Raw genomic sequence first — 24780 nt, 5'->3', positions numbered from 1 at the left:
TAGTTTAAAAAATTAGCCATTTTTAGGGACTTAGCTCTTTTGATTTTTATGATTTTGTGTTTTTTGGCTGGACTTAGCACATTTTCTTATAATAAGTTTTAATTTCTCGTGTTTTATTATTTTACAAATTGGTTTTATTATTTTATATTATTTAAATACATAACAAAAAACAGTCTTATTTCATTGCTGTAAAACAAAATAACTCAAAATCTTAAATAAATTAGTTTTTTATTATTTCTTCAAAATTTTTTTTTTTTATTTTACAGTGAATTGTGTAACCATACTATAGTGATTACACCGAAAAATGTTAATCTTCAAAGTATTATAGCAAATAGTATTGAAAAAGTAGATTTAAATAGCATATTCAATGTTTTTTGCTGGACTTAGCATGTTTTCTTATTATTATTTTTTTTGTGGAGTTAGCACTTTTGCGTATCATTGAAAAATCATCAGTTAGAAACAAAATAACAAAAATTTTTATTGCAAAATATGTATCTTATGTTTTACTATCTTTCTGCATCAAAATCTTAATTTCAATCAAAAGTGGACTTGTTACGTTTAAGTTTTTATTTTTTCATAAAAATTTATATTTATGATACGTTTTTTTGTTTCAGAAAATAACAATTCAAAAAAACGTAAGCCACATATCTTAAAGTGTGCTTTGAAAAAATTATTTTTTTTTCATAAAATATATTTCTAGAGTAATTAATTTTATTTTAATTGTAATTAAAATTTTAATATTTTGTTTCAATATCTCAAGTAGTTTTCATTTTATATCGTTTTTTGCTTCTCCTATAAACTTATGAAAAGTGACGTTACGTTATTTTGCATTTTAGGATACTATATAGTCACTCTAAGGAGAAACTGTGTAAACACAAATTCCTAAAAATCGCGCAAATAAAATCACTATAATTTCAAAAATAAAACAATAAATTTATAAATGTAATTTTTTCATAGAAATTACTTGGAATTTTGTTTACAATGCTATACTTTGAACAAAATTAACTTTTAAACTTTTTATGATAATTTCATGTTTCTGCATTATGTTAAGCATCAAGCGTAGAATTCAAAAATATTTTTGTACAACTTTTACCATCAATTCTTTTTTGCATAATTCGGCAAAACGTTCCAAAGGTCATTTTAAATAATACATTTTTGAAATTCAGCTTTTAGATAAACCTGAAACCAAAGAAATGTATTTTTGACAATATTATGCTTTGGTGAATGTCTTTCACGCGGATGAATTTGATATGGTTGAGATTTGTATGACATAAATCATTATAACATTAAAAAAAAAATAATAAATTTGTTCATATCCAGATTTTAAAAAAATTTGTGATTTTGCCATATGTCGATTGGTAGTTCTAGGATGATGCTCCTTCTAATAATGGTGATGGCTCCGTAATACCACTCATGAAAAAACAAGTTTTTATTTAACTCTAACTTTTGATTCATAACTTTTTATTGAATAGTTAAGATGTCCCCTCTCTGAATAATATAAAATCAAACAGCTGTTGTAAACACGAATATTGTGAATGATAAGCATTGTCTAAATGTAAATAATAAACAAACACCACATACATATTTCCTCCCATTCAATTCCGTGCATGTGTTTTATAAACATAAACATTTTACAAAAACTATCCCCAAAAAATGCCTCCTAAATCATCAAATAAAAAGAATGTCGCTAGTGCTACACCGTCATGGTATCATTGTGAAAAATGTGATGTACACATTACAACAAAAGAACGAGAAAAACATGAACAAAAATGTCCTATACAGGACCAACAATCTGAAACCGACAAAGGCGAACATTTGGAATATATAAGAAAAGGTACTTTACATACGGGCAGTTATGAAAAGCGAAAATTTGATATAGAAGAAATCAAAGAAATGCCGGCAAAATATGTAAATAATCTAATATTCATATCGGAAGGAGCCATACGTTTGGCTGGTTGGCATATTGGACAACAGGTGGTTATAAAAACAAAAAATACATTTGATTTAGTACGTAGCATATGGCCCATACCGGAAAAATTTTTAACAACAATATTTGTTAGCGAAGAAGGTAAGTTGTTAATAAAAACTCAATATTTGTGTTTTTATTTGATTATTTTGTTTTTTTTATGTGCCAGATTACAATACATATTGGTCAAGCTTGAAATATCAATGTTTAAGAATTGAGGCTGTGCCTAATGGACAACCCAAAGTAGCCAAAACATTATTATTGCAAATACAAACAGCTAACCAAGATGATGAACCATTAAATAGCCAACAACTCAAAGATGTCGACCGTTTATTGAAATTGGCTTTAAGAAATTTATCCTTTACTTTAGACTCTGTGGTATACTTTAATTTTTTCAATAAGCCTTTAACATTGAAGATTATTTATTGGTCAGCTGTAAATACTAATAGTAATGACGATCCCTCCAGCGTTCTGGAAACATCTTTAAATAATTTAAATATTAATAAACATTCACCTGGGGAAGATATTTTTAAAGTTACCAACTCCACCACAATAGAAGTATCAACGGAAAATATACCCAATTCTGATGACGAATCCGAGGATTTATCAAAATATTTGGTAACGAATAAGGATATTGGTGGTTTAAGCAAACAGTTGGAAATCATCGAAGAATCTATAGACTTTGCATTGGGTTTAAGGAAAATCCCTCAAGGTAAGTAAATTTAGTTGTAATGAAAAGATTTCCAGTATTCTTTGCAAAACGAAAAATAAGTTTCGCTATTATCCAGAAAAAAAAATAGAAAGTAGCTCTAACAATATTTCATAACATATTGTACAACACTTCTAATATACATATATACAATTCAGCAATTTGGGTGACTTCCGTCCTATAACAACCATGTCGAGCCCTAACCGCAAAAATAACGTAAGCGAAATTTTTTTCAAAATTTACTTTTTAATGAAAATCGATAGAAAACTTTCGTGCGCATCAACACACGAAATAATGAAAATTAAGTGTTTATATATACAGAGATATCGCAATTTCAAATAATTGCTTTACCGCAAAAATAACGTAAGCGACACACAGTGGTATGAGAAAAAAAAGAGGGAAATAAATCTGTAACTTCTAAAGCCTTAGACCGATTTGAATGGAATCGGAAAGAGGAGGTGTTGTCGAGTTTAAGTTTTGAATTTTGACCGGATGGGCCTACTAGGGGTGCGGCCAGGGTACCCCAAAGTAGGACACCTCGGGTATGTTCAATTTTTAAAACGATCCTATTTCTTCGGCTGTGTTTCGATTTCAAAAAACTTACACATATAGAATTTCCTCATCGAGCACTACAAAAAACCTCGTCGTAGCTATCAATTATCTCTTATAACTTAGGAGATTTACACATTTGAAAGTTAAATTTTCAAAATTTTTACCCATCCTACTCGTTTTTTATAACATTTATTTCCCGATTTTCTCCATTTTTATTTTATTGGACTAACAAATGTATATGTCAAACAAAAAAAGAATTGTTTAAAAATTGTGCCTTACTCCAAAGTTATATGCATTTGAATTTAAAAATTTTTAAAAGGCGATTTTTCGATAGTTTTTTGGAAAAAATGTACTTTTTTCCATTTTAAGTTATCTACAAAATTTCTTAAAAGGTGTAAAGGAATTTATACTTTTTTAAACTTCACATTAAATATTCTAAATGAGAAGAAATTTGAAAATTGTTGATACCGAGAGGACCAGGTCCAACCAAAAAACGCCTATTTTTTATCTAAAATTCAACTTAGGGCAAAAATTCTCAAATCGAATACTCGATATCAAAATATAGTAACCAATTTTAGATGGCCAAATATGTTTTTAATTGTAAATGGTCCCGATAACCCCGCCCTTAGTATGGATATTGTAGCCAAAAAACTAAAAAAGACCATTTTTGGGATTTTTCAACACTTTTTTGGGAATTGCGGGATTCCTGATTATAAATCTGTTTTTACTTTTCCATTTTCAATAGAAAAAACTATATAACTGTAAAATTTCATTACAAAATATTCATAAATAAAAATTTAACTTAAATTTTAAAGATTTGTATCTTTGCAAAAACTCAATAAAATGCAATTTTTGTCATATTTTTCAAACAACTATTCCATGATTTTTACGATTGTCAAAAATTATATATATTTGAAAAATAGACAAAATCCCCTATCGATTGATGTAATGAAAGTTATTTATGTTGAATTTTATGTGTATACCAACATTTTTAAGAGATTTATGCACGTTAAAGTGATTTTAGGAAGCGGGTCTTATATGGGAGCTATAACTAATTATGGGCCGATCACAATAACATTTGGTGACATGAATTCCGTATATATAAAACTTATTTGGAGCGAAATTTGTAGATATAAATATATAAATTAAACATTTATGTCCGATAAAGTCCAATTTCGGTAGGACATTTGTATGGGGGCTAGGTGAAATAATGGACCGATTTAATCAAGTTTCAATAGGCTCCGTTCTTGGAGCCTGAATTGATCGGTATACTTTAAGGTGGGTGCTAGACTAATATTTTGGGGCGTTACAAACATCTGCACAAACGCATAATACTCTCCCCACTATGGTGGTGTAGGGTATAAATATTACACTGTTTTATTCAAGAAAATACTAGTATTACAATTTAAGTGTTTATGGATTGTGTTTTTTATGGGGTGAAAAAGACGGCAAACGATATTGTAATAAAATTTGTACTGCAATGTACAAATATCTCCTTATTTTAGACGAACGGAAAACTGTGAACGATTTAAGTTTGTATTGCGATAGCTATCATGTTAACCATGATAGCTATCGCATTCATTATATAATCCAAATTCATTAAATCTATTAAAATCACTTACTTACTACCAGGTCTTACCATGATGCTTATTGATTCTATTCACAGCACAATAGAATCATTTACTCGAAACCGAACTGTATGGGCTCCTATTGAGTGGCCTACAGTTATTAGAAGTGCAAGAACAAACCCTTACGGTTATGAGTGTATACCGTTTAAGCACTCTGATTTTCTAAACTGGAAAATGTTTTCTGATCTGCTTCTTCCAAAGAAAATAAGATTACATTTAAATACAGCTATTTAGACAAAAGCGAGGAAAAGACTATTAACATTGATTTAAATACTTCTACGGTGGACCTCCTCCGCTATACAACACAGAATTAAAAATTTCGTCACATAATTTCAATGACATAAAAACTCTTTGCAATAAAAATAGTATTCCTCAATGTTTTCATAACGAATATATTGGCCTAAAACATTCCCAAAATATTAAAGACGCCTTAAACGAATCATATGAAGAAGATGTGCCTTAATTTCCTAAGCACCTACTATATTATGTTAAATCTTTACCATGATTTATAACAAATGTTTAATTTACTGTTTAATTTAGAAAATATATTTTTTCGAAATTTTTCTTTGTAAAGCATTTATCGTATGCGCCACAATTTAGTCTCATTTGCCTGTAATAGAGACGGTAAAAATAACGTAAGCTCCAAAACAAATTTGTTGCTCACAAAATTAACTTAAAAATGCACTTATCGCATGTACCATTAATAGACTAGATTTTAATTTTTAAAGAAATCCTTCGCACAAATTAACAAAAAAACGAAAAAAACTCTCTCCTATAAAATTTGATTTTTGGCGCTTACGTTATTTTCGCGGTTAGGGCTCGATGTGTTAAATTCATTGGTGTTTAACCCAAAATGGAACTACTTTAAGTTATGCTTCATCAATGATTTTACCAATGATTGGTAGCCATTTTTATACCTTTATATAAATTTGTATAATAAACATTCAGTTTTTTAAACTTAACAACGAATGTTGTTTTGGGTCGTTGATTATTTTATTTAATTTTCTAATTTAAACGGACAATATTGTCGGGTTAAGCTCTGCAATAAATCCGAAGTACAACCTGAGCTGATATAGATTTTTTTAAATTAAATTTTATATAGATTTTTTTAAATTAAATTTTTCGGAATTTTTTTCCACTTATTTTCTCAACACATACAGATCTAGTTTTTTACTACACCATTTCAAGTTGAAATTGAGAAAATCCAAATTTATATTGAGAAAAAAACAAATTGAAATCAAGAAATCCAAATTAATATTGAGAAATAAATTGAAATTCAGAAATCCAAATTAATATTGAGAAAATACAAATTGAAGTCGAGAAATCCAAATTAATGTTGAGAAATAACAAATTGTATTTCAGAATAGCAAATTAATATTAATAAAAAACCAATGCAGATCACGACTGATATATAAAAATATATGTAGTTAATAACATTAACTACATACCAATTTATTTTTAACTTTGAATAAAATAGAAATTATAAAAAAAAACTTACATTATCTTTTTTAAATAACAACTTTTGCAGGTGTTAAAATTTCTCGTGGCTTATTAATTTATGGCTCTTCAGGCTGTGGTAAAACTATGATATGCGAAGCCATGTGTAGTAGGCTGTTACAAAAACAGGAACTGCTACCAAAATCCTCCTTTAAACCATTGATTTTGAAATTAAACACCAGTGAATTATTTAGTAAATTCCTAGGAGAAACAGAAAAGAATTTGGCTGTTTATTTCGATAAAGTTTACCAGCAGTATCCACAGCCTACTCTAATGGTCATAGAAGATGTACACAATTTATGCCCCAAACACGAAACAAACGAAGTGGTTAAACGAGTTTCGGTAGCATTTCTGAATATGATGGATGCGTTGGCCCATAAACGAGAAGCTCAAAGATGTTTTGTATTGGCAACCACTTCTCAATTAGAAATGTTGAACCCCAGTATAAGAAGATGCGGTAGATTAGATTGTGAAGTTGAGGTGGCACCACCAACGCCCGAGGGACGCCAAGATATCCTTAAATGTTTGCTGAGAAAGGTTGAAAATAATTTATCTTTAAAGGATGTCCAACAAATCGCACAGGTTACTCACGGTTTTGTGGGTGCCGATTTAGCAAATCTTATTTACAATGCGACATTAAAGACATTGCACCACAGTGCAGCGGCTTCGGTACAGCTACAAGTTGAGAATTTAAATAATGCATTGGCATATGTTAAACCTTCAGCTATGCGTGAAGTTTTAATAGAATGCCCCAATATTAAGTGGACCGACATAGGAGGTCAAGATGAATTGAAATTAAAGTTAAAACAAGCCATTGAATGGCCTTTGAAACATGCTGAACAGTTCCAAAGATTGGGCATTAAACCTCCTAGAGGGCTATTAATGTACGGCCCACCAGGTTGTTCCAAAACCATGATCGCCAAGGCTTTAGCCACTGAATCCCAGCTTAACTTTTTATCCATTAAAGGACCAGAATTATTTTCTATGTGGGTTGGCGAGTCTGAGCGTGCTGTAAGAGAAGTTTTCCGCAAAGCTAGACAAGTAGCACCGGCTATTGTTTTCTTCGATGAAATTGATGCCATAGGTGGAGAACGTTCGGATGGCTCTTCTTCGGGATCTGGCAGTTCAGTTAAAGAAAGAGTTCTTACACAATTACTAACGGAATTGGATGGCGTTGAGTCTTTAGAGAATGTCACAATTGTTGCTGCTACAAATCGTCCCGACATGATTGATAAGGCTTTATTACGTCCTGGACGTATAGATCGCATCATTTATGTGGGTTTGCCGGATGCCAAGGCACGTCAAGAAATTTTCCGCATTAAATTACAAAAAATGCCCTTAGCGGAAGATGTTAATTTGCAAGAGCTGGTAAATCAAACTGAAGGTTATTCGGGTGCTGAAATTCAAGCAGTGTGTCATGAAGCTGCTTTGAAAACTTTAGAGCATAGTTTTGATGCTCCATGTGTGACATGGTCCCAATTTGAATACGCTTTGAAAGCGGTACAACCACGCACAAGTCCAGATTTGTTGCGATTATATGAAGACTACATGAAAAAATCATAAATAAATGCTGTTTACAAATAAAGAAAACTTGTAATTTGTTTTACTTTCATTAAAAAGAAACGTTAACCAACAGTTTTTACCAACATTAGATTTTGATTTCACAATGGCATTATTCTCAAGAATTTTCTTCTTGACCAGTTAGAGAGCTGAAAGTTAAAGATGCATTTTAGAAATAAATTATAGTAAAATATTTATACACCATTTCCAATTGTATTTCAGAAATTTATATCCAAGGTTGGCAACCTTTCAAAACGGTAAAAAGGTAATGCTAATTTGGATTATTATCGGTAACGGCAATTTAGCTGTAACGGTAATTGAGATTATATCGGCACAATTATAATAAACTTTTATGAAATGTATAAAATTTTAAATTTCTGAAATTGAATTGGAAATTTCCAAGTTTTCTTAAATATAATTGCAAATAGTGTATTACAAACCTTTTCGCATGCTTTTTCATATGTCTCTTTAACGCTGAAGATTGTGCAAATTTCCATGAACAAGATGGACATTCAAATGGTTTCTCTCCACTGTGAATTCTGCGCGAATCAAGATATTAAACAAACAAAAATTAAGTAGAGTTCTATGTTCGGCTGTTGTAATTCTTATATGGACATTTCCACAGAAAGGTCCACCGTGACCGAAAATATTTAAATTTGTATATTATCTATAAAAATTATTATAAAAAAATGTAAACGTCGATTTGATTTTACTGATGTTCCAATGTCGCGTTCCGGTACCTAAATTATCGTTTGTTATCTGTACTCCGAGATCGTTCTAATAAATAATTCTAATCAATATTTAATGATTTTAACTAAAAAATAAGTTAGTGCATTTACCCTAAACATTTTATTATGATTTTCAAAGCGTGTCACGCTCTAAATCGTAAGTGTACTGGCACTAATCAACATAATGACAATTATGTTCCAATTCGCAATTTTTTGCATTTTTTCTAGAGGTAGTCAAAAGCAGTTATATTTGTCGTCACGTTCGGGATACCATGTTTATTGCAAATATATTGGAAACAACAAAATGACAAAACCTATAATTTGCACAAACTATAGTGCTACAAATATGCTATCGAAAAATTTAAATAAATTTTTTTATTTAGATTTTTTCTTCACTTCAACTGCGGAAGAATGTCACACTCGTAACTTTGGAAATTCCCATATGTTATTTTAGAAAAAAAAATTAAGTCATTTCGATGAACGATTGCTTTGGTCAGGTCACTGCGATATTTAAGGTAACGAGATAGCGGAAGAGTTTGCAATACAGGGGGGTTAAAACCTAATTCGATTCGAAAGGAAATATTTTCGAATTACAATGTACTTAGCATATATTTTCGAACATTTTCGTTTTCGGATTGAGTTAAGCAGTAACCGCCCAGGGCTCAGGATTATTCGTAATGCTGAGTGCGGTATTGGTGAAACCAACACTCAGCTATCGTGGAGGAGCAGATTGAACTTGGATCTCTAGGACACTGTGACCTAGACAGAATACATCAGGTGCCAGACTGATTTTGGACCTGGACAAGAGTAGTGTTAGAGCAATGTTATTATGATTACAGGACACTACCTAGTTAGGGCTAGGACAAATTGATGGGTCAACGGCAATACGGACTATTGTAGGATGTGCGAAGACTAGTGGTCCTAATATCCCGAACTTTTTCCAATCCAGGGTAATATTTAAGCAGCCTGTTTATAGAACAAGAATAAGTAAGCCGATCGAAAATTTAACAAGTGTTTTGTTATTGTAACCGACTGTTAAATTTAGTAAAAATGCTTAATTCGTTTCGAAAAGAACTTTTTCAAATCAGAATGTATATAAACAAATTTAAACTAATATTATTGTCATTATTTTCTTCTTTATGGACGTTATGGCCTCCGAGTGGAAGTGCACATCAAAATATGTCCAACAAAATATTATGCGATATTAGAAACGAAATAACAAACTTATATGGTGAAGGGTATAGCAGTAACTCAATTTGCTTAATGTATGTAGTACTTATAAGTATAAGAATATATTCTTAAACAAAAAAAAAAATAATTTTAAAACACTATACATATAAATATTCCTGCATACTCACCTCATGTGATCAATTAGATTTGATCTTTTGCCAAAAATCTTATCACAATCTGTACATTTATGTTTACGTATTCGACGATGTACTGTAATCATATGAGCATTAAGTGATGCACGTTTCGTAAATGATTTCTCACAGCTCGTACACTGAATATCTTTAATTGTTTTATGTGACGGCTCGTGACGTTTTAAATCTCTTGGAGATTTGAATGCCATTAGACAATGTTTACATTGATATTCCCTTTGATCGGTATGTGTGAATTTGTGTGATTTTAAATTGCTTGATGTTGTAAAAAATGCCGAACAAATTTCACACTGAAAACGTTTACTGGCATTTAATGATAAGGCTGTCGACGATGACGTCGATGATATTGTTAATGAGTTGTTAATATAGTTGTTACTGTTGTCGTTGCTGCGGTTATGTGTACGTTGATGTAATAAAAGTTTATTGGATGTAATAAAATCGCGAGAACATATCTAAAAGTTAAAAGAGAAAAATTACAAAATAATTGAGTGATTATGTAAAAAATGTAAACACAATAAAAAACAATTTGTACAAAATATTTCCCAAAATTAATTTATTGCTGACTATAATGAATATTTAAAGAATTGTGTTAAATTAATTGAAGTTCATTCATGAATATGATACGACAAGTTTTTATACCCTTTACCATGAGTGTATATACATATAAGTTTGTCATTCCGTTTGTATTTCTACAGTTCATTAGCGATTCTATAAAGCAATGCTTTTCAACATTTTTTATATCATACTTTTGGTATATATGCATATGGCAGAGATTAAAAATCCACGACTACCTCGATTTATGGAAATATGTATATACAATTGACAATACAATGAAAACTTTTCCAAATATTCCATTAATAGGTTAAAATTGAAAAAAAAATACAAAGTAATTTGTATGTATTTTTCAGTGTTTTTAATATAAATACTTTTATTTGCTAGCCATATGTACACATATCTTTCAACATGAATCAAGACTATCTGAAACGTAAAAATATCATTAAACATATTTATACATCTATTAAAATTAAATCATTTCATCTTGTTAAAAAAATGCAGTCTAATTTGCGTATGAAAATCATAAAAAAATATTCCAACGAAAATTTCAAACATTTATTAACAATGGAAACTTAGGATTGATTTTTATAAAAATTGTCTGGCCCTTGTTTTATATGACTGTTTGACAGTGACGATGCATTGGACCAATTAAATAATCAATTAATTGCATTATTAACGCTTCTGATAAAGCTCCATTCGTGCTATAATTTCAATACCGTTTTTAGAGATCTAAAATTTCCCATAGGTTTTGTGGGATTGAGATCTGGCGATTGGGCATGTCAATTCAAAACACGTACCTCCTTGGATTTTAGCCACTCCGTTAAAATTTCGGGAATTTCTTTATGAGTTTTGGTCCTAAACTTATTATTATTAATTCATTTCCGCACATATGAAACACATTCGTTGTCAATCGAATGATTCGATTATATCCATAGATGATTTCGATCTAGTAACAGAAAATCAGAATTATTGAAAAGTTTTTGTTTTTAAAGTATACTAAGATGAAGGGTATATAAAATACGGCTCAGCCGAATATATGTTTCACTCTTACTTGTCTATATTAACCCATTAGTGAAGATTTTCTTTAATTTTCGGTAACATAAGCAATTGTATGTCGAATATTTTGTTGCATATAGATGGCAACCGAACTAAAGTAGCATTGTCGGTTTCCAAAATGATATTACAGATGGCAACTATCATTTTCTGTTGCCAAATTGGTAATAAATCCATTTATAAAACGAAACGTTTTATGGGGAAAGGTTTGAAACTTGAATATTTGCAATACAAATTTTGTCTAGCTTTAGTTATTTTGTTTTAAAAAATTAAGCCCTAAATATTACTAGTTTTTACTGATTACAGTTGTATTTTCTTTTTTTTATTCTGATATTTTGTTATTATTGTACAAACGCCATACTCCATTAGTAAAGGGTTAATATACAAATAAATCGTTTAACAAAAATGTTAACAGTCATCTAATTAATTGTTGTACTCGCAAGTAGTCAATTGATAAAAATCAAATACGTATCTACTAGGTATAATGATCTCAAGAGCGATAAAACTAAAATAGATGTAGAACATATGAGAATTAAACCACTGACAGACACTGAGACAAAGTTTATTTGTATTATTTTTATTTTATAAACGAATACAAAAATAACACAACAACGTTAAAGAGTTTTTAATAAATATCTAGAGAAATTAAACATCTGGTCAATAAACACTTGTCAAAACATTCGAAATTGAAAATGAGCAAACGAACAAGTAGTACAAAAGCAACCCAAAATAAAAACCCCAAATATTGAACGTATCAGTTAAATTTTAGCAAATGTTTTTTTTTTTTGGTTTCTCAGTCTCATGTCTGATAGATGGATGAATGGGAGAATTGAGTTCGATATGGTTTGATTTATAAAGATAATTACGAGCACAAAATACGACTACTACCACTTAAGCCCATATTGCTCAACTAAAATATAATTGTGGCGATAAAAGCAGTTGTATTTCTTTTTTTTTAGTAAAAATACAATAAACCATTTTTAGTTGACAGTGTCAGCACACATGTTGTACAACGACCGATCGCGTCGCAAAGTGAGACAAGTTACGTTGATATTCCAAAAGAAGCAATAACAACAACATACGTGAAAAGGGAATAAAAGCAAAACAATAACCATAAACAAAACTGATACAAAAACCAAATAAAACATACAAAATATTTATAGCCAACGAATTGTAGAGATTTGAAAATTTTAAAATAAATATAGACATGCAAACATGGTTACGCATATCCCTTTTGCTGTGTACTTTTGGTTTCTTTCGCGAAATGCGTCCTTCCGAACCATTTGTTGTCGAATATTTAACCGGACCGGATCGTAATATTACAAGTGAAGAGCTAAATCGAGAAATATATCCTTTTGGCACATATTCGGTGCTGGTTCAATTGATTTTAGTATTTTTGGTTACCGATATACTACGTTATAAACCCATCATTATACTATCGGCTTGTGCTGGCATAGTACTCTTTGCAATTTTGTTGTGGACTCATACGGTATGGGAGCTAATCATTGGTCAAATATTCTATGGTACTTTTATGGCTAGTGAGGTAGCCTACTACACGTATATCTATGCCAAGGTGGAAAAATCACGTTATCAAATTGTTTCGGGTCATACACGTTCGGCAATATTGTGTGGCAAATTTTTGGGTGGTGTTTTTGCTCAGGTCTTGGTGTCAACGGAGAGCTTAGATTATCGTGGTTTGCATTATATATCATTTGCTTCACAAATCGTTTCATTGATGATTGCACTTGCATTGCCGCCCGTTCAGCAAAGCATTTATTTCTATAAAGCTGAAGACAATCTTGCAGAAGGTAGAGTTGATAATGTTCCGCCATCCTTGCCTTTGGAAAATGGCAACTCCGAATTAGCATTAGAAAGAAAAGGTGAGTTATACATATAAAATATGAAAATAAGGAATGTCTTATTTATTGGATCTTTCTAGTTTGTTTTTTGCCGAACTTTCCGATTTTTTTGGAAACACTGAAAACATTTGTTTCCTTGGCTAGTTCCAAGATTTGAGAAAATTTAAAAACCTAACTAATTAACCATTTTAGTGCTGGATTGAAGCAAAAAAATAGTAATAAAGTTGAAATGGGTCCAATTTATATCATAAAAGATACTAAAGAGTGAGCCAAAAAAAATGTATACTTGTATTAAGTTAAATAAAACTTATATACCGTTCAATCAAAAACACGTAAATTTATACAAATATTGTAAAAATTCGTTAAACATTAAAATATTGCCATATTACTCGATATTTATAAATTGATCCACTTTTCCGGAAATCCTCGCATTAAAGATTGGTCTGGCAGGCAACGCAACGACAAACAAATTTTGTATGGAAAATATCCAAGTTTAAAACCTTTTGGGATTCATCATACATATTGCTTACGTTTCTGAACGCTTGTTATACCCATACCCTTCAGGGTATATATAAGTTTGTCATTCCGTTTGTAATTTCCACGATATAATTTTCCGACCATAACTATAAAGCATATTCAGTGGTTGACAAAACAATGGAAACTTTTCCAAATATTTCATTAGTGGCCTAAAATCTTAAATAATTTTTTAAAAAATAAAATTAAAAAATATAAAGCATATTCAGTGGTTGACAAAACAATGGAAACTTTTCCAAATATTTCATTAGTGGCCTAAAATCTGAAAAAAAATTTTAAAAAATTTTAACATTTTTGTAGTATTTTATTTGTATACTTTTATTAACTTAATTAACTTAAAAAAGGACATAATTAATTAAATTCTAAAGATGAGAAAACAAAATTAAAAGATTTCTTTATTACGGCAAACAATGGAAACTTAGGTATTATTTTAACAAATATGGTCTAAACTTTGCAATAATTCAATATTTTGTTGGGTATCCCTTATTTTTTATAACTGCTACACATCGACGATGCATTGAACCAATTAAAGAGTCAATGGTCTCTCTTGAAATATTTTGCCATTCCCTTATAACCGCCTCCGATAAATCTTCCTTCCTGGTGTAATTTTGGGTCCTTATTTTACGATCTACAATTTCCCATAGATTTTCTATGGGATTGAGATCTGGCGATTGGGCAGGCCACTTCAAAACACGTACCTCGTTGGATTGTAACCACTCGGTTACAACCCTAGAGGTGTGTTTCGGGTCGTTGTCGTGTTGGAATCTCCAAACTAGGGGCATGTTTTCCTCAGCGTATGGATACATAACATCGTTTAATATGGATCTGTATCCTATACCAGTCATGGTATCTTTTATAATATGAATTGGGCCCATACCTTGCCCTGAAAAACATCCGCATACCATAATATTGCCACCGCCAAACTTTACAGTCTTATTTGTGTACTTTGGAGCTAATATGTTTCCCTTTGGTAGTCTTACAAATGTTCTCCAATCACTGCCTCTTAAATTGTATTTGGATTCGTCGGAAAACAGGACAGTATTGCATTTCTGTATCGACCTGTTTAAATGATCCCTGGCAAATTGTAGACGAGCAGAACGGTTCTTTTTAGAAATGAGTGGTTTTTTCACAGGACGATAGCAACCAAGACCAGCCCCATTTGCCCTGCGACTAACTGTGCATTCTTAATATATTCTCACTGTCTTTATCTTTTGAAGGGAATCACAATGGACCTCAAGGTCTCCGAGTGGAAGTGCACATAGTGTACACCCCTTCCTAACCTTACCTAACTGTTCGGGTACTTATTTCTAATTTTAGGCTATTAACAACCTCTCGAGGAGTTATTTTTGGGAAGTTCTTGAACTCTCTCGCTATCACGAAATTTCTTTATAATTTTTGAAACTGCTGATTTATTTATTGAATATTTGTCACAGATACTTTTTTGTTTTAAACCAGCTTTAAAATCGTTAATTATTTTATTTTTTAAGCCTTCATAAATCTCAACTTTAGCCATTTTCGTTAACTTTGAAAAAAAGCAATTACGCGAAAAACTTAGAAAAAGAAATTGTGAAAAATTACCAGAATTTAAAAATAAAATAACTGTAAACAGGATGCTTTTTACATCGTTCTTCTAAATATTATTTTCGTTTTACAATTCTTTCTTGCAGAAGTTTAAAAGTTTCCATTGTTTTGTCAGTAGCGAAATAGTGAATATTTTTAACTTTGTTCCCTTTTTTTAGAATATAATTAATTATGTTGTTTGTTTTTCAGTTAATTTATATAAAAAAAACTATACAAGTAAAATATTAAAAAAAAAAATTTTATTTCAAAAAAATATTTTAAATTTTGGGCTACATATGGAATATTTGGAAAAGTTTCCATTGTTTTGTCACCCACTATATATTCTGGATCCTTATAGATAGAGGAGTCGATTAAGCCATGCCCGTCTGTCTGTCTGTTCAAATCCATTTTCTGAAGACCCCAGATATCTTCGGGATCCAAATCTTCAATAATTCTGTCAGCCATGCTTTCGAGAAGTTTCCTATTTAAAATCAGCAAAATCGGTCCACGAATGGCTGAGATATGAGGAAAAAACCAGGACAACCTCGATTTTTGACCTATTTCTGACCTATGTATATCTGGATTACTAATGCCCAGTTTTTGACTTGTTATTTAAATACGTATTTAGTTAATTTTTACTTAAAATTAAGTTGTATTTAAATACAGGTTGAGTTTTTCAGTGCTACATAATTTGTCTTATTTAAATAAGATAAAAGTATGGTAGCACTACTAAATATCAAAAATTCAAAAACAAAAATTGATAAATTTTGCCCAAAAAGAAATAAAAGTTTATTAAACAATAAAATTATTGGTAGGAAAATGCACAAAAGAAGCTCCAATTGCCCCGCATCGGAATTGTAGTTTTAGCAAGACGCTGTTTTTAGCAAGACGCTCTTGTTTGGTTTTTTTTTCACTACAATAGAGTGAAACAAAAAACAAACAACAAAAGTCAGCTGTCAAAAACATATGGTAGTTTATGAAACTTAAATAGAATTTAAATGGCCAACGTTGACCATTTAAGTATCATTTAAAAAAGCACTGAGAAACTCATTTTCGTATTTAAATAGAACTTAAATATAATTCATATTTAAATACGAAGTCAAAAACTGGCTCTAAGTCATTAATATAGGATATCTAATGATAAATATTTCAAAGACCTTTGCAACGACAATGGGTAAAAATCGGAAAAAATATTTTTTTTACACGAATTTTTTTTTCACCAAAAACCAAAAACTTTTTTTTAAAATTTAAAAAAAAAAATTTAAATAATTCGAAAAATTTATTTTTCCAAAACATGAAAAAAACATAAATTTTGTTTACCTAAAAATATTTAAAATTTGTATTTTGGAGTATAATTTGGTGAATATAAAAATAAAAATCGGCACAGCTCTCTACTTGTTTTTTACCCCCTGTCTATACTTGACAAATATTTATCATAACAATTAATGACGTTCAGTCGTAATTCAGCTCTGGGTGGAGAAAGAGCTCGCGCGTCATTGTCATTATCGCTTAAGGGCAATCAGTTTTGCGGCTCACTCTCGCATTGGATAATGTTTGGCGTCGTCTAACTGTACCGCGTTACAGTTTCTCGAAGTTTGCATTGTCCACATGCAATCGTTTTTGGTTTTCATAACCTAACTTTTTAATAAATGATTTAAAGTTCCAGCTTCCTATATGAAGATATAGGTCGACTGGGAACTAAAATCAACGTGGGATAACCTGGCAATTTGAGAGTTTTTCAACTCCGCCAACCAAATTTAAAATTCTAAAAAAAAAAATTAATGACGTTTGTTGTCAAGACAAATTTGTCTAAGCAAACAGGTATAGACAGGGGGTTATAAATTTTTTCGATCGTTTTTTTGCTTCTAAATTCATTAGCGCATTGCTACAGGGGGTTATTAAATTTAACCTCATTTTTTCGATCGTTCTTTTGCTTCTAAATTCATTATCGCATTGCTATCTGCAACTTTTTGAACTTTATAAGTCTAAGGGCCATTATTACAACTTGCCGTTATAGTTAAAGTTAACTTTAAAGGCACCTTTTTCTATTGTTTAAAGTTATCTTTAACTATAAAGGCAAGTTGTAATAATGGCCCTAAGAGCATTTAACTTTACGAGCAGTGTTGTTGGTAAGTTAAATGCTATTCGATCTCTTTAGCCTTACCAATATATGTTAGACCTTTTTTTAATTTTTTCTTTCAATGTTCAAGTCTTCCTTATACTGTTGAATGGCTTTTGAAACAGTGTGACGATGAATCTACAGATCCATTGACCAAAACAACAGTTGAAAATGAATGATTTAAAAAAGATAATATCTGAAATATTTTTAAAAACTAACATGATTATACATATTCTGGGGTGCCCTTCCCAAATAGTAAAAATAAACATTTTTTTTATTAAAACAAAACTAAAATATCACAAAAATTCAGTTTGCTAACATACATATCTACTTCATTTTCAATATTTAAAACTGCTAATTTATTTTATAAAATATTTTTATAATTTTTTTTATATTTAAATGGGTTTTTTCAATTTACCTCTTGATCTAAACTGTTATTTGTTCCTTATTATATTAGTTAGACAAAATACTATTTTTGAGTTGAAAAGATTTATTTATATCTAAACTTTTTAACTTTTTAACGGGTTGTCATAGAAAGGAAATATTGGTACCGTTTTGCTAAGCTTAAAATGTCTTTTCATCATGCATTTTTAAAAAATCAAAAATCCTTTTTTTTAATTTTTTTAAAGAGATTTGCGCCCCCTGTTGTGAGTTAGTGGAACTATTTTTAGGAATTCAAAAATCATCAATTGTATTAATTTTTAATGCAGAATCCATTGCTGAAATCATATTTGCAGTATATTCAACCGTTTTTGCTCTATAGAAAAATGTGCTCAAAATGCGCGTGTTTAGGTGCGTTGAACCACCACAAGGAGTGAAAACTTTCCAAAAAAAAGGACGGCATTATTTTTATTTACGCAAAAACCTTCAGAAAAATTATGATACCCGCAAATCAAATTTTTGAAATTAACTCTAATATATATATTAGGTATACATATATGTATATATACGCCTTTGTACAAATAAATTTATAAATAAAGAATTGAATTGAAAAAAAAACTGGTAAATTTGAAAATCGTTCCTGAAGCATTGTACTACGTAACCATGGTTTTATTCTACGCATAGCTGAGAAACTTCTTTCGCAACTAGCAGAACTAATGCATAATGACTCTATGATAAGAATGTTTGCGCTAATGATATGTGTGAACACGAATCCACAATAACTAAGTTTAGCCTGTCGGATAAACAATGCGGATTTTACTCCTTTATTTTAGCTTGTAAAAACCAAACATTACATGTGCTCCGTTGTACGATTGGCATTGGAATATTTTTTGACTTTTTGGGTTCCAAAAACCTCATGATTAATGTTCTAGGGCACAGGAATCTCTTAACGGAACAATCTACAAATCCAAAAAATCTTTCTACGCCAATGCCAACATAACACTCTTGATCTTTTTCTCACCTCACACCCTGAAAAGCATGAAGTGGATGTTCTTGCACCTGTCGGTAATTCGGATCATTGTACCATTTCCGCCTCCTTTTCGCTCTCAGAACTTCGCAATGTTTCACAAACAGCTACGAAACGTTAAATTTTTATCTACGAAAAGGCTTATTAGGCTGAGATCAACAATTTCTTTTAGCATTTTAATTGGAAACTTGGTTTCCTAGACAATTTTGACATGGCGAAATGGTTGAGAAAGTAATTACGTTGGGAATAAAGACTTTCATTCCATCAAAGAAATCTACGATTAGAACTATACAAATACTTTGGATTAATCAGACGTGCAAAACAGCAATCAGATCCAGAGAGGACACATTCAGAAAATGGCGCAATAACAACAAGTCAGAAACTGATTTGCTAGGCAAAAAGGCGGTACATTCATGCGTCAAAGTACTAAGGCGCGAAAAACTCTATACGAGCAACCCCTTCATACATAAGTTATTACTGCTCCCCGGGGTAGTAAAACCTTTTGGTAATTCGTTAAAAGAGTAATGGATAATGCTAGTTCACAGACCTGGTTTATAAAGCTAACATTTTAGCTGAATTATTCGCAAGTAATTCTCACTTGCCGGAAAGTGATCAACCACAGCCCGAACTCGAACGAATATTAGTGATTATGTCAAATATTTTCGTTCGAGCTCGTGCTATAAAAATGGTTTTATCGGATCTCAACGTAAATAAGTCTCCTGGGCCAGATGACATACCAGAGCTGGTCTTGAAGCAGTGCTCTTCGACGTTAGCTTCATACCTTGCCGGATTATTTCCTGTATGTTGGAGATGGCTAATGTCACGCCAAATCTCCTACTGTATTTCTTATTTTTCTAAACGACCTATTCTATTCTTTTGCAGATGACAACAACATTTGCCATTCATATTCATACAGTTACACACCAATCCTGTCGGAGCTTCGGGCAAGGAGGCAAAACATGAATGATTCCCTTAATCGGGACCTTCTGACAATCTCTGAATGAGGTCGTGCGAATAGGGTAGCTTTCAACCCTCCCAAGACTCATGGTGTTTTCTTTTCTGACATAAATGATGCACTTATACTAAAAATGTAGTTTTGTAGTGTTCTTTTTTAATAATGTTACCCTAAAACCCTGAATATATGCTACATGTTTCACACTCAATTTTATCAAAGGGTTAGAAATGCACCACTCTCTATGTACGCAAAAAGTATAGTTTTTTAATATTTAGAAGCTACATAAAAGAAAATTGCATAAATGGTAATGATTTTGTTCTATTGTGATCGTTAAAAATGCAACACATTATGAGGGTATGGGTAAAATTTAATAAATGGTACAAAATTATTTTCCATGTTTGAAACATGATGTTTATCAGATTGAATATCCTATAATTCGCGAACTATTACGAATATTGATTATAAAATTAACAATCAAGTAAATTTTTAAATATTTCAACTTACATACTTTCAAAATAATAAAATTCATGAAAAATCGTACAAATTATGAAATATCTCTATATTAAGGATAAGCTTGGATGTGACAAATATTTCAGTGTATGTGGCTGGAAGAGCACTTTCAAATGATACCCGAAGTGTTGTTATGGAAGAAAATTCAAATCTGTATTTTCAAAAACTAAAATAATTTTTTTGAAAATGGTCCAGCTCACGAACGGTTATCACTAGACCCAAAATATGTTGGGAGACGTCTTAAAAAAAAACAAGGTTTAATTTGAGGGGGTAACAAAACACCAACAAATTTTTTCTGTGAGATTAAAGAATTCTCCTGACAATCTGTGTTTTCTAAGATAGAATGTATTGAATGTAGTCCCTCGATATTTTTTAATATAAATATGTAGTTGTACCTTTCAATTAATAAAATATTTTCTCATTTCTTACTTTTAGCATCTTCTACAACCGAAACACCAACTACAATAGTTAGGCCTAAGTTTTCGTGGAGAAATGCTTCCAGTTTACTACTACAGCACACTATCAGTGCGTATTCCAATCGTACTGTTCTAAAATGGAGTATTTGGTGGTCTTTAGCAACATGTGGCCAACTACAAGTTATTTCCTATGCACAAATCCTATGGAAAGAAATCGATGAAAATAATGAAAGTTTTTACAATGGCGGCGTAGAGGCTACTGTAACTCTTCTGGGAGCTGCAGCAGCAATGGCAGCTGGTCTAATGAATGGTGTGCGACACACAAAATGGCATATGTGGATTTTAACAATATGCTCCATACTAATGGGTGCTTTCCTCATAATATCAGCCGTAACGAATCTCCTTTGGGTAGCCTACGTTATGTATGTTATATTTGGTGTCTTTTATTTTTTTGTTATAACAATAGCCAGTGCCATAGTGGCACAAAATTTAAGTGATGATAGTTTTGGTTTAATATTTGGCATAAACACATTAGTAGCACTGGTACTGCAGACTATTCTAACTTTGGTTGTAGTCACCGAGTCAGTGGGATTCGGCCTGGATCCCAGAAACCAATATATTGTTTATGGATCTTATTTTGTAGCATTGGCTGTTATCTATGCATTAGCAGTAGTTGTAGGGCTAATTGTTAAATGTTGTAGGAAATCAAATGAAATGAGTATTAATTCAACAGAATAAATTGTGCCATACCCATACATACAACAAATGTTTATAAATAATTTATTGTAATTTCAGGGACTTTACGTTTATTTTTTGTACTTAATGATTTATATACACAATTTTTGAATAAATTAATTAAAACATGTTTTTTCTTTAACTTCCATATTCATAAACAGTTTTTAAATTTATCAAATTTTGTTCTTTAACTAAACCCTTTATTAATTCAGAAATTGTTTATGAATAATCTTTGAATTAATATTATTGAAGTTTCATTCCTCTTTTTTCTCAAAATTTCATAAAGCTCCAGATAACATTCTGGATTATTGCGATTGAAAAAGTATTTTACATCCGATGTTTTGTCATATGTTTAATTCACAAATTTGTTTGTATTGTTGTACCATTGAAAAAGAAAAAAAAATTCAAACTAAATTTGTTTAAAACAAAAACAAAGCAATTAAAAAAATTTACAAAATACATCTAATTGAGCAATAGTATCGTTCAGAGCTTTAAATTAATTAATTTAACTTAATTCACTAAAATCTCAATTCATTTTTAATTAAAATACATTTTATTCATTCTGTTTTGTTATTGTTTTGCTTTCAATCAATTAAAAAATAATTTGAAAACAAGTAATTGAATTGAAGAAAATTTTAATTATTCAATATATTTTCAAAGCTATTTTGTATGGATTTGAATTAAAGAAAATTTTAAAGATTCAAAAAGGAATTAAATCTATAGAATGAATTCTCAAAGGAACGAATTCAATACATTTGAAGTACAAAGGAATTAAACATATGAATTAATTTATAATGAATTCATTGACGGAATGGTTAAGAGATTATTTTTTTTTTATTTCAAAAATTGTTTTTGTTTTTTTTTCAAAAATTTTTATTTGAAAAATATTTTTGATTAACAACGAATTGTGAATTGGACAAATATAAAATCTAAAAGGAAAAACTAAATGTGCATAAAACTTACCAGACATTTAAACGGCCTTTCTCCAGTATGAACACGTTTATGTATCTCCAAATAACCTTTGTAATGGAAAACCTTGCCACATTCCATACACTTGTCAGAAGTTTTTAAAGATTTATTCAAAAGATTTTTAGACTTTTTTCGTGATTTTTTAACATTTATAAGTTTTTTGTCTGCTTTAACATGACTAAATGGCGCAATTGGAAAATCTTGATGCTGTTGTAATTTTAAGGACTCTAAATTTTTGGCCAACAATTGGGAACCAAATGATAATTTGGTCTTGGTCATAAACACATCGCTCAATGAGGTGTCTCCGGCTTCAGATCTTGTCAGACTGCTGACATCAATTTCGACATCATTTAAAAGCTCCACATCTTCAGTTCCAACTACTTCAACCATATCATTTGTCACATCATGACGATCAAACATGTCACAGATGTTGGCATATATGGAAACGGAGGAACAATCTGTATCCGGTTTTATCAAGTCTGGATTCGGCTGCACATCGTTGCAATTTAGGTTGCTACAGAGATTAGAGTGAATTTGTCACAGCAAATTTATTGTCTATAAAAGGATATAAATTCACTTTAATCTCACCTTGTACTAGTAGATGATGTTGGTAGGCCAAAATACTCCCTTAAGCGCCTCTCTGAAGCTTCTGCCAATTGCTGCAAGTTATAGGCATCCAACAGTCGATATAAACAAGATTGACATAGCAAGGCGGGTAAAGTGTCGTCTAAAGGCAACTTTAAAATGAAAATGTTTGTTTTTAGAACACATGTTATATGTTTGTTATATATTCCAACTAAATAAATACCTTTAGAATTTGCAATTTTTCCAACATCTCTATTGGCCGTATTAAAAATGTCGGACTGTAAACGGAGACTAGTATATCATTTTTTAAACAAATTCTACATATTTTTTGATATTCAGACAATGGTAATGTTTCCATTATATCAAACTTAAATTCCTAAATCAAACTTTAAAAACAATTTCCTTATTACCCAAATTAAAACAATTTTTTTTACTGTTGTTACTAAAATATAAACAAAAACACGAATGTCCTTGATACAGTTATATAGTGTTGTAAAACGATTTAATTTAAAGAAGACCAACGCATAGTAAATTCATACATGGTGGTGGCAATTCTTCAAAAACAATTTGTCTTAACAAATGTCAAAAAAAATAAACAAATATGTATTAAAACTTAATATAGTGTAGATAATTGAATATTGAGGGCTTTACTCATTTATGTAAAAAATAAATATTTTGTTAATAAGCTTAGAATATGTAGATATTTAAATATGAAAACAAACTTTGACATCTGTTTGAACCAAAAAAAAAGTAATCAACTGTTTGACTGACTCCACCTTGTATAAATTCGCCTTGACCAACTGCATCTAGGCGAATTCATATAAGGTGTACTCGTCAGCCCAGATGATCATCAGATGTTCATAACCCAAGTGCCAAACGTTGTGTTTATGTTGTTTACATTCAAGTGCGCGCCATATATTTGAAAATTGAAAAAAAAACGTAAAGTTTAAAAAAGAGTGCGCGCCATATATTTGAAAATTGAAAAAAAACGTAGTCTAAAAAATTTCCAGTAAAAAATATCATGTTCTCTATCTATGAACTGTCACAAGGCGTATTTAACAAGGTGACAGCAGTGGCTGTCATCAAACACATAGCATATATCAAAGTAAATTAATAAAGTAGACTCATTAGAACAGCTGACTATTTTTTTTACTTTGGTCTGAACTGTCAATTCACTTGTGGTTGTTGTGGCGAAAAATACAACAAGCCCAAAAGCAAAAACAACAACAGGCAACTTTGACAGCTCAGACCTTAAACCAAAAACAAAATTGCTTGTGGTTTTTGTAAATGTTGTATTTGTTGTAGTACTGTCGCTACTTTATTAATTTACTTTGGCATATATTACATTTTAAATTCTGAAGAATTCAATAAACTCATTATTGAAATAAAAAAATTCATTTTAAATTTTAAAGTATAAAAACATAACAACCACCCTTATCGTAGTTGGCGTAAACGTCTTACGCCTACGACAGTTTAGTAATAGATTAAAGAAACATTTGCATC

General features: G+C 30.7%; 3 protein-coding genes across 3 annotated transcripts; 2 read left to right on the top strand and 1 right to left on the bottom strand.

Annotated features, from left to right (window-relative positions):
• The first annotated feature begins 1585 nt into the window (after positions 1-1585).
• On the top strand, positions 1586-7942 carry LOC135951196 (ATPase family gene 2 protein homolog A). Its single transcript, XM_065500795.1, has 3 exons — positions 1586-2068; positions 2136-2678; positions 6384-7942. The coding sequence occupies exons 1-3, from the start codon at positions 1654-1656 to the stop codon at positions 7913-7915; spliced, it is 2490 nt and encodes an 829-aa protein (XP_065356867.1). The 5' UTR covers positions 1586-1653; the 3' UTR covers positions 7916-7942.
• Positions 7943-8030: 88 nt separating this feature from the next.
• Positions 8031-23669, bottom strand: LOC135950499 (zinc finger protein 182-like). The gene is made up of 6 exons (XM_065500035.1): positions 23501-23669; positions 23281-23429; positions 22687-23206; positions 9999-10471; positions 8353-8451; positions 8031-8061 (listed from the first exon to the last, which is right to left on the bottom strand). Exons 1-6 carry the CDS (start codon positions 23633-23635, stop codon positions 8031-8033), a joined length of 1407 nt encoding a protein of 468 aa, XP_065356107.1. The 5' UTR covers positions 23636-23669.
• On the top strand, positions 12627-21865 carry LOC135951671 (thiamine transporter 1). Its single transcript, XM_065501355.1, has 2 exons — positions 12627-13507; positions 21008-21865. The coding sequence occupies exons 1-2, from the start codon at positions 12835-12837 to the stop codon at positions 21724-21726; spliced, it is 1392 nt and encodes a 463-aa protein (XP_065357427.1). The 5' UTR covers positions 12627-12834; the 3' UTR covers positions 21727-21865.
• Positions 23670-24780: the final 1111 nt, after the last annotated feature.

The sequence above is a fragment of the Calliphora vicina genome, chromosome 2 (genome assembly GCF_958450345.1).
Source record: "Calliphora vicina chromosome 2, idCalVici1.1, whole genome shotgun sequence".
In the NCBI taxonomy this organism is placed as follows: domain Eukaryota; kingdom Metazoa; phylum Arthropoda; class Insecta; order Diptera; family Calliphoridae; genus Calliphora; species Calliphora vicina.
This window is presented reverse-complemented; position numbering and strand designations above follow the sequence as displayed.

Coding starts and splice junctions, on each gene's coding strand:
- LOC135951196 (XM_065500795.1), top strand. CDS start 1,654: ATGCCTCCTAAATCATCAAATAAAAAGAATGTCGCTAGTGCTACACCG. Junction 2,069..2,135: donor AATATTTGTTAGCGAAGAAG/GTAAGTTGTTAA, acceptor TTTATGTGCCAG/ATTACAATACATATTGGTCA. Junction 2,679..6,383: donor TTTAAGGAAAATCCCTCAAG/GTAAGTAAATTT, acceptor CAACTTTTGCAG/GTGTTAAAATTTCTCGTGGC.
- LOC135951671 (XM_065501355.1), top strand. CDS start 12,835: ATGCAAACATGGTTACGCATATCCCTTTTGCTGTGTACTTTTGGTTTC. Junction 13,508..21,007: donor ATTAGCATTAGAAAGAAAAG/GTGAGTTATACA, acceptor TCTTACTTTTAG/CATCTTCTACAACCGAAACA.
- LOC135950499 (XM_065500035.1), bottom strand. CDS start 23,635: ATGGAAACATTACCATTGTCTGAATATCAAAAAATATGTAGAATTTGT. Junction 10,472..22,686: donor AAAGGCCGTTTAAATGTCTG/GTAAGTTTTATG, acceptor TTTAACTTTTAG/ATATGTTCTCGCGATTTTAT. Junction 8,452..9,998: donor AATCTAATTGATCACATGAG/GTGAGTATGCAG, acceptor TGATTCGCGCAG/AATTCACAGTGGAGAGAAAC.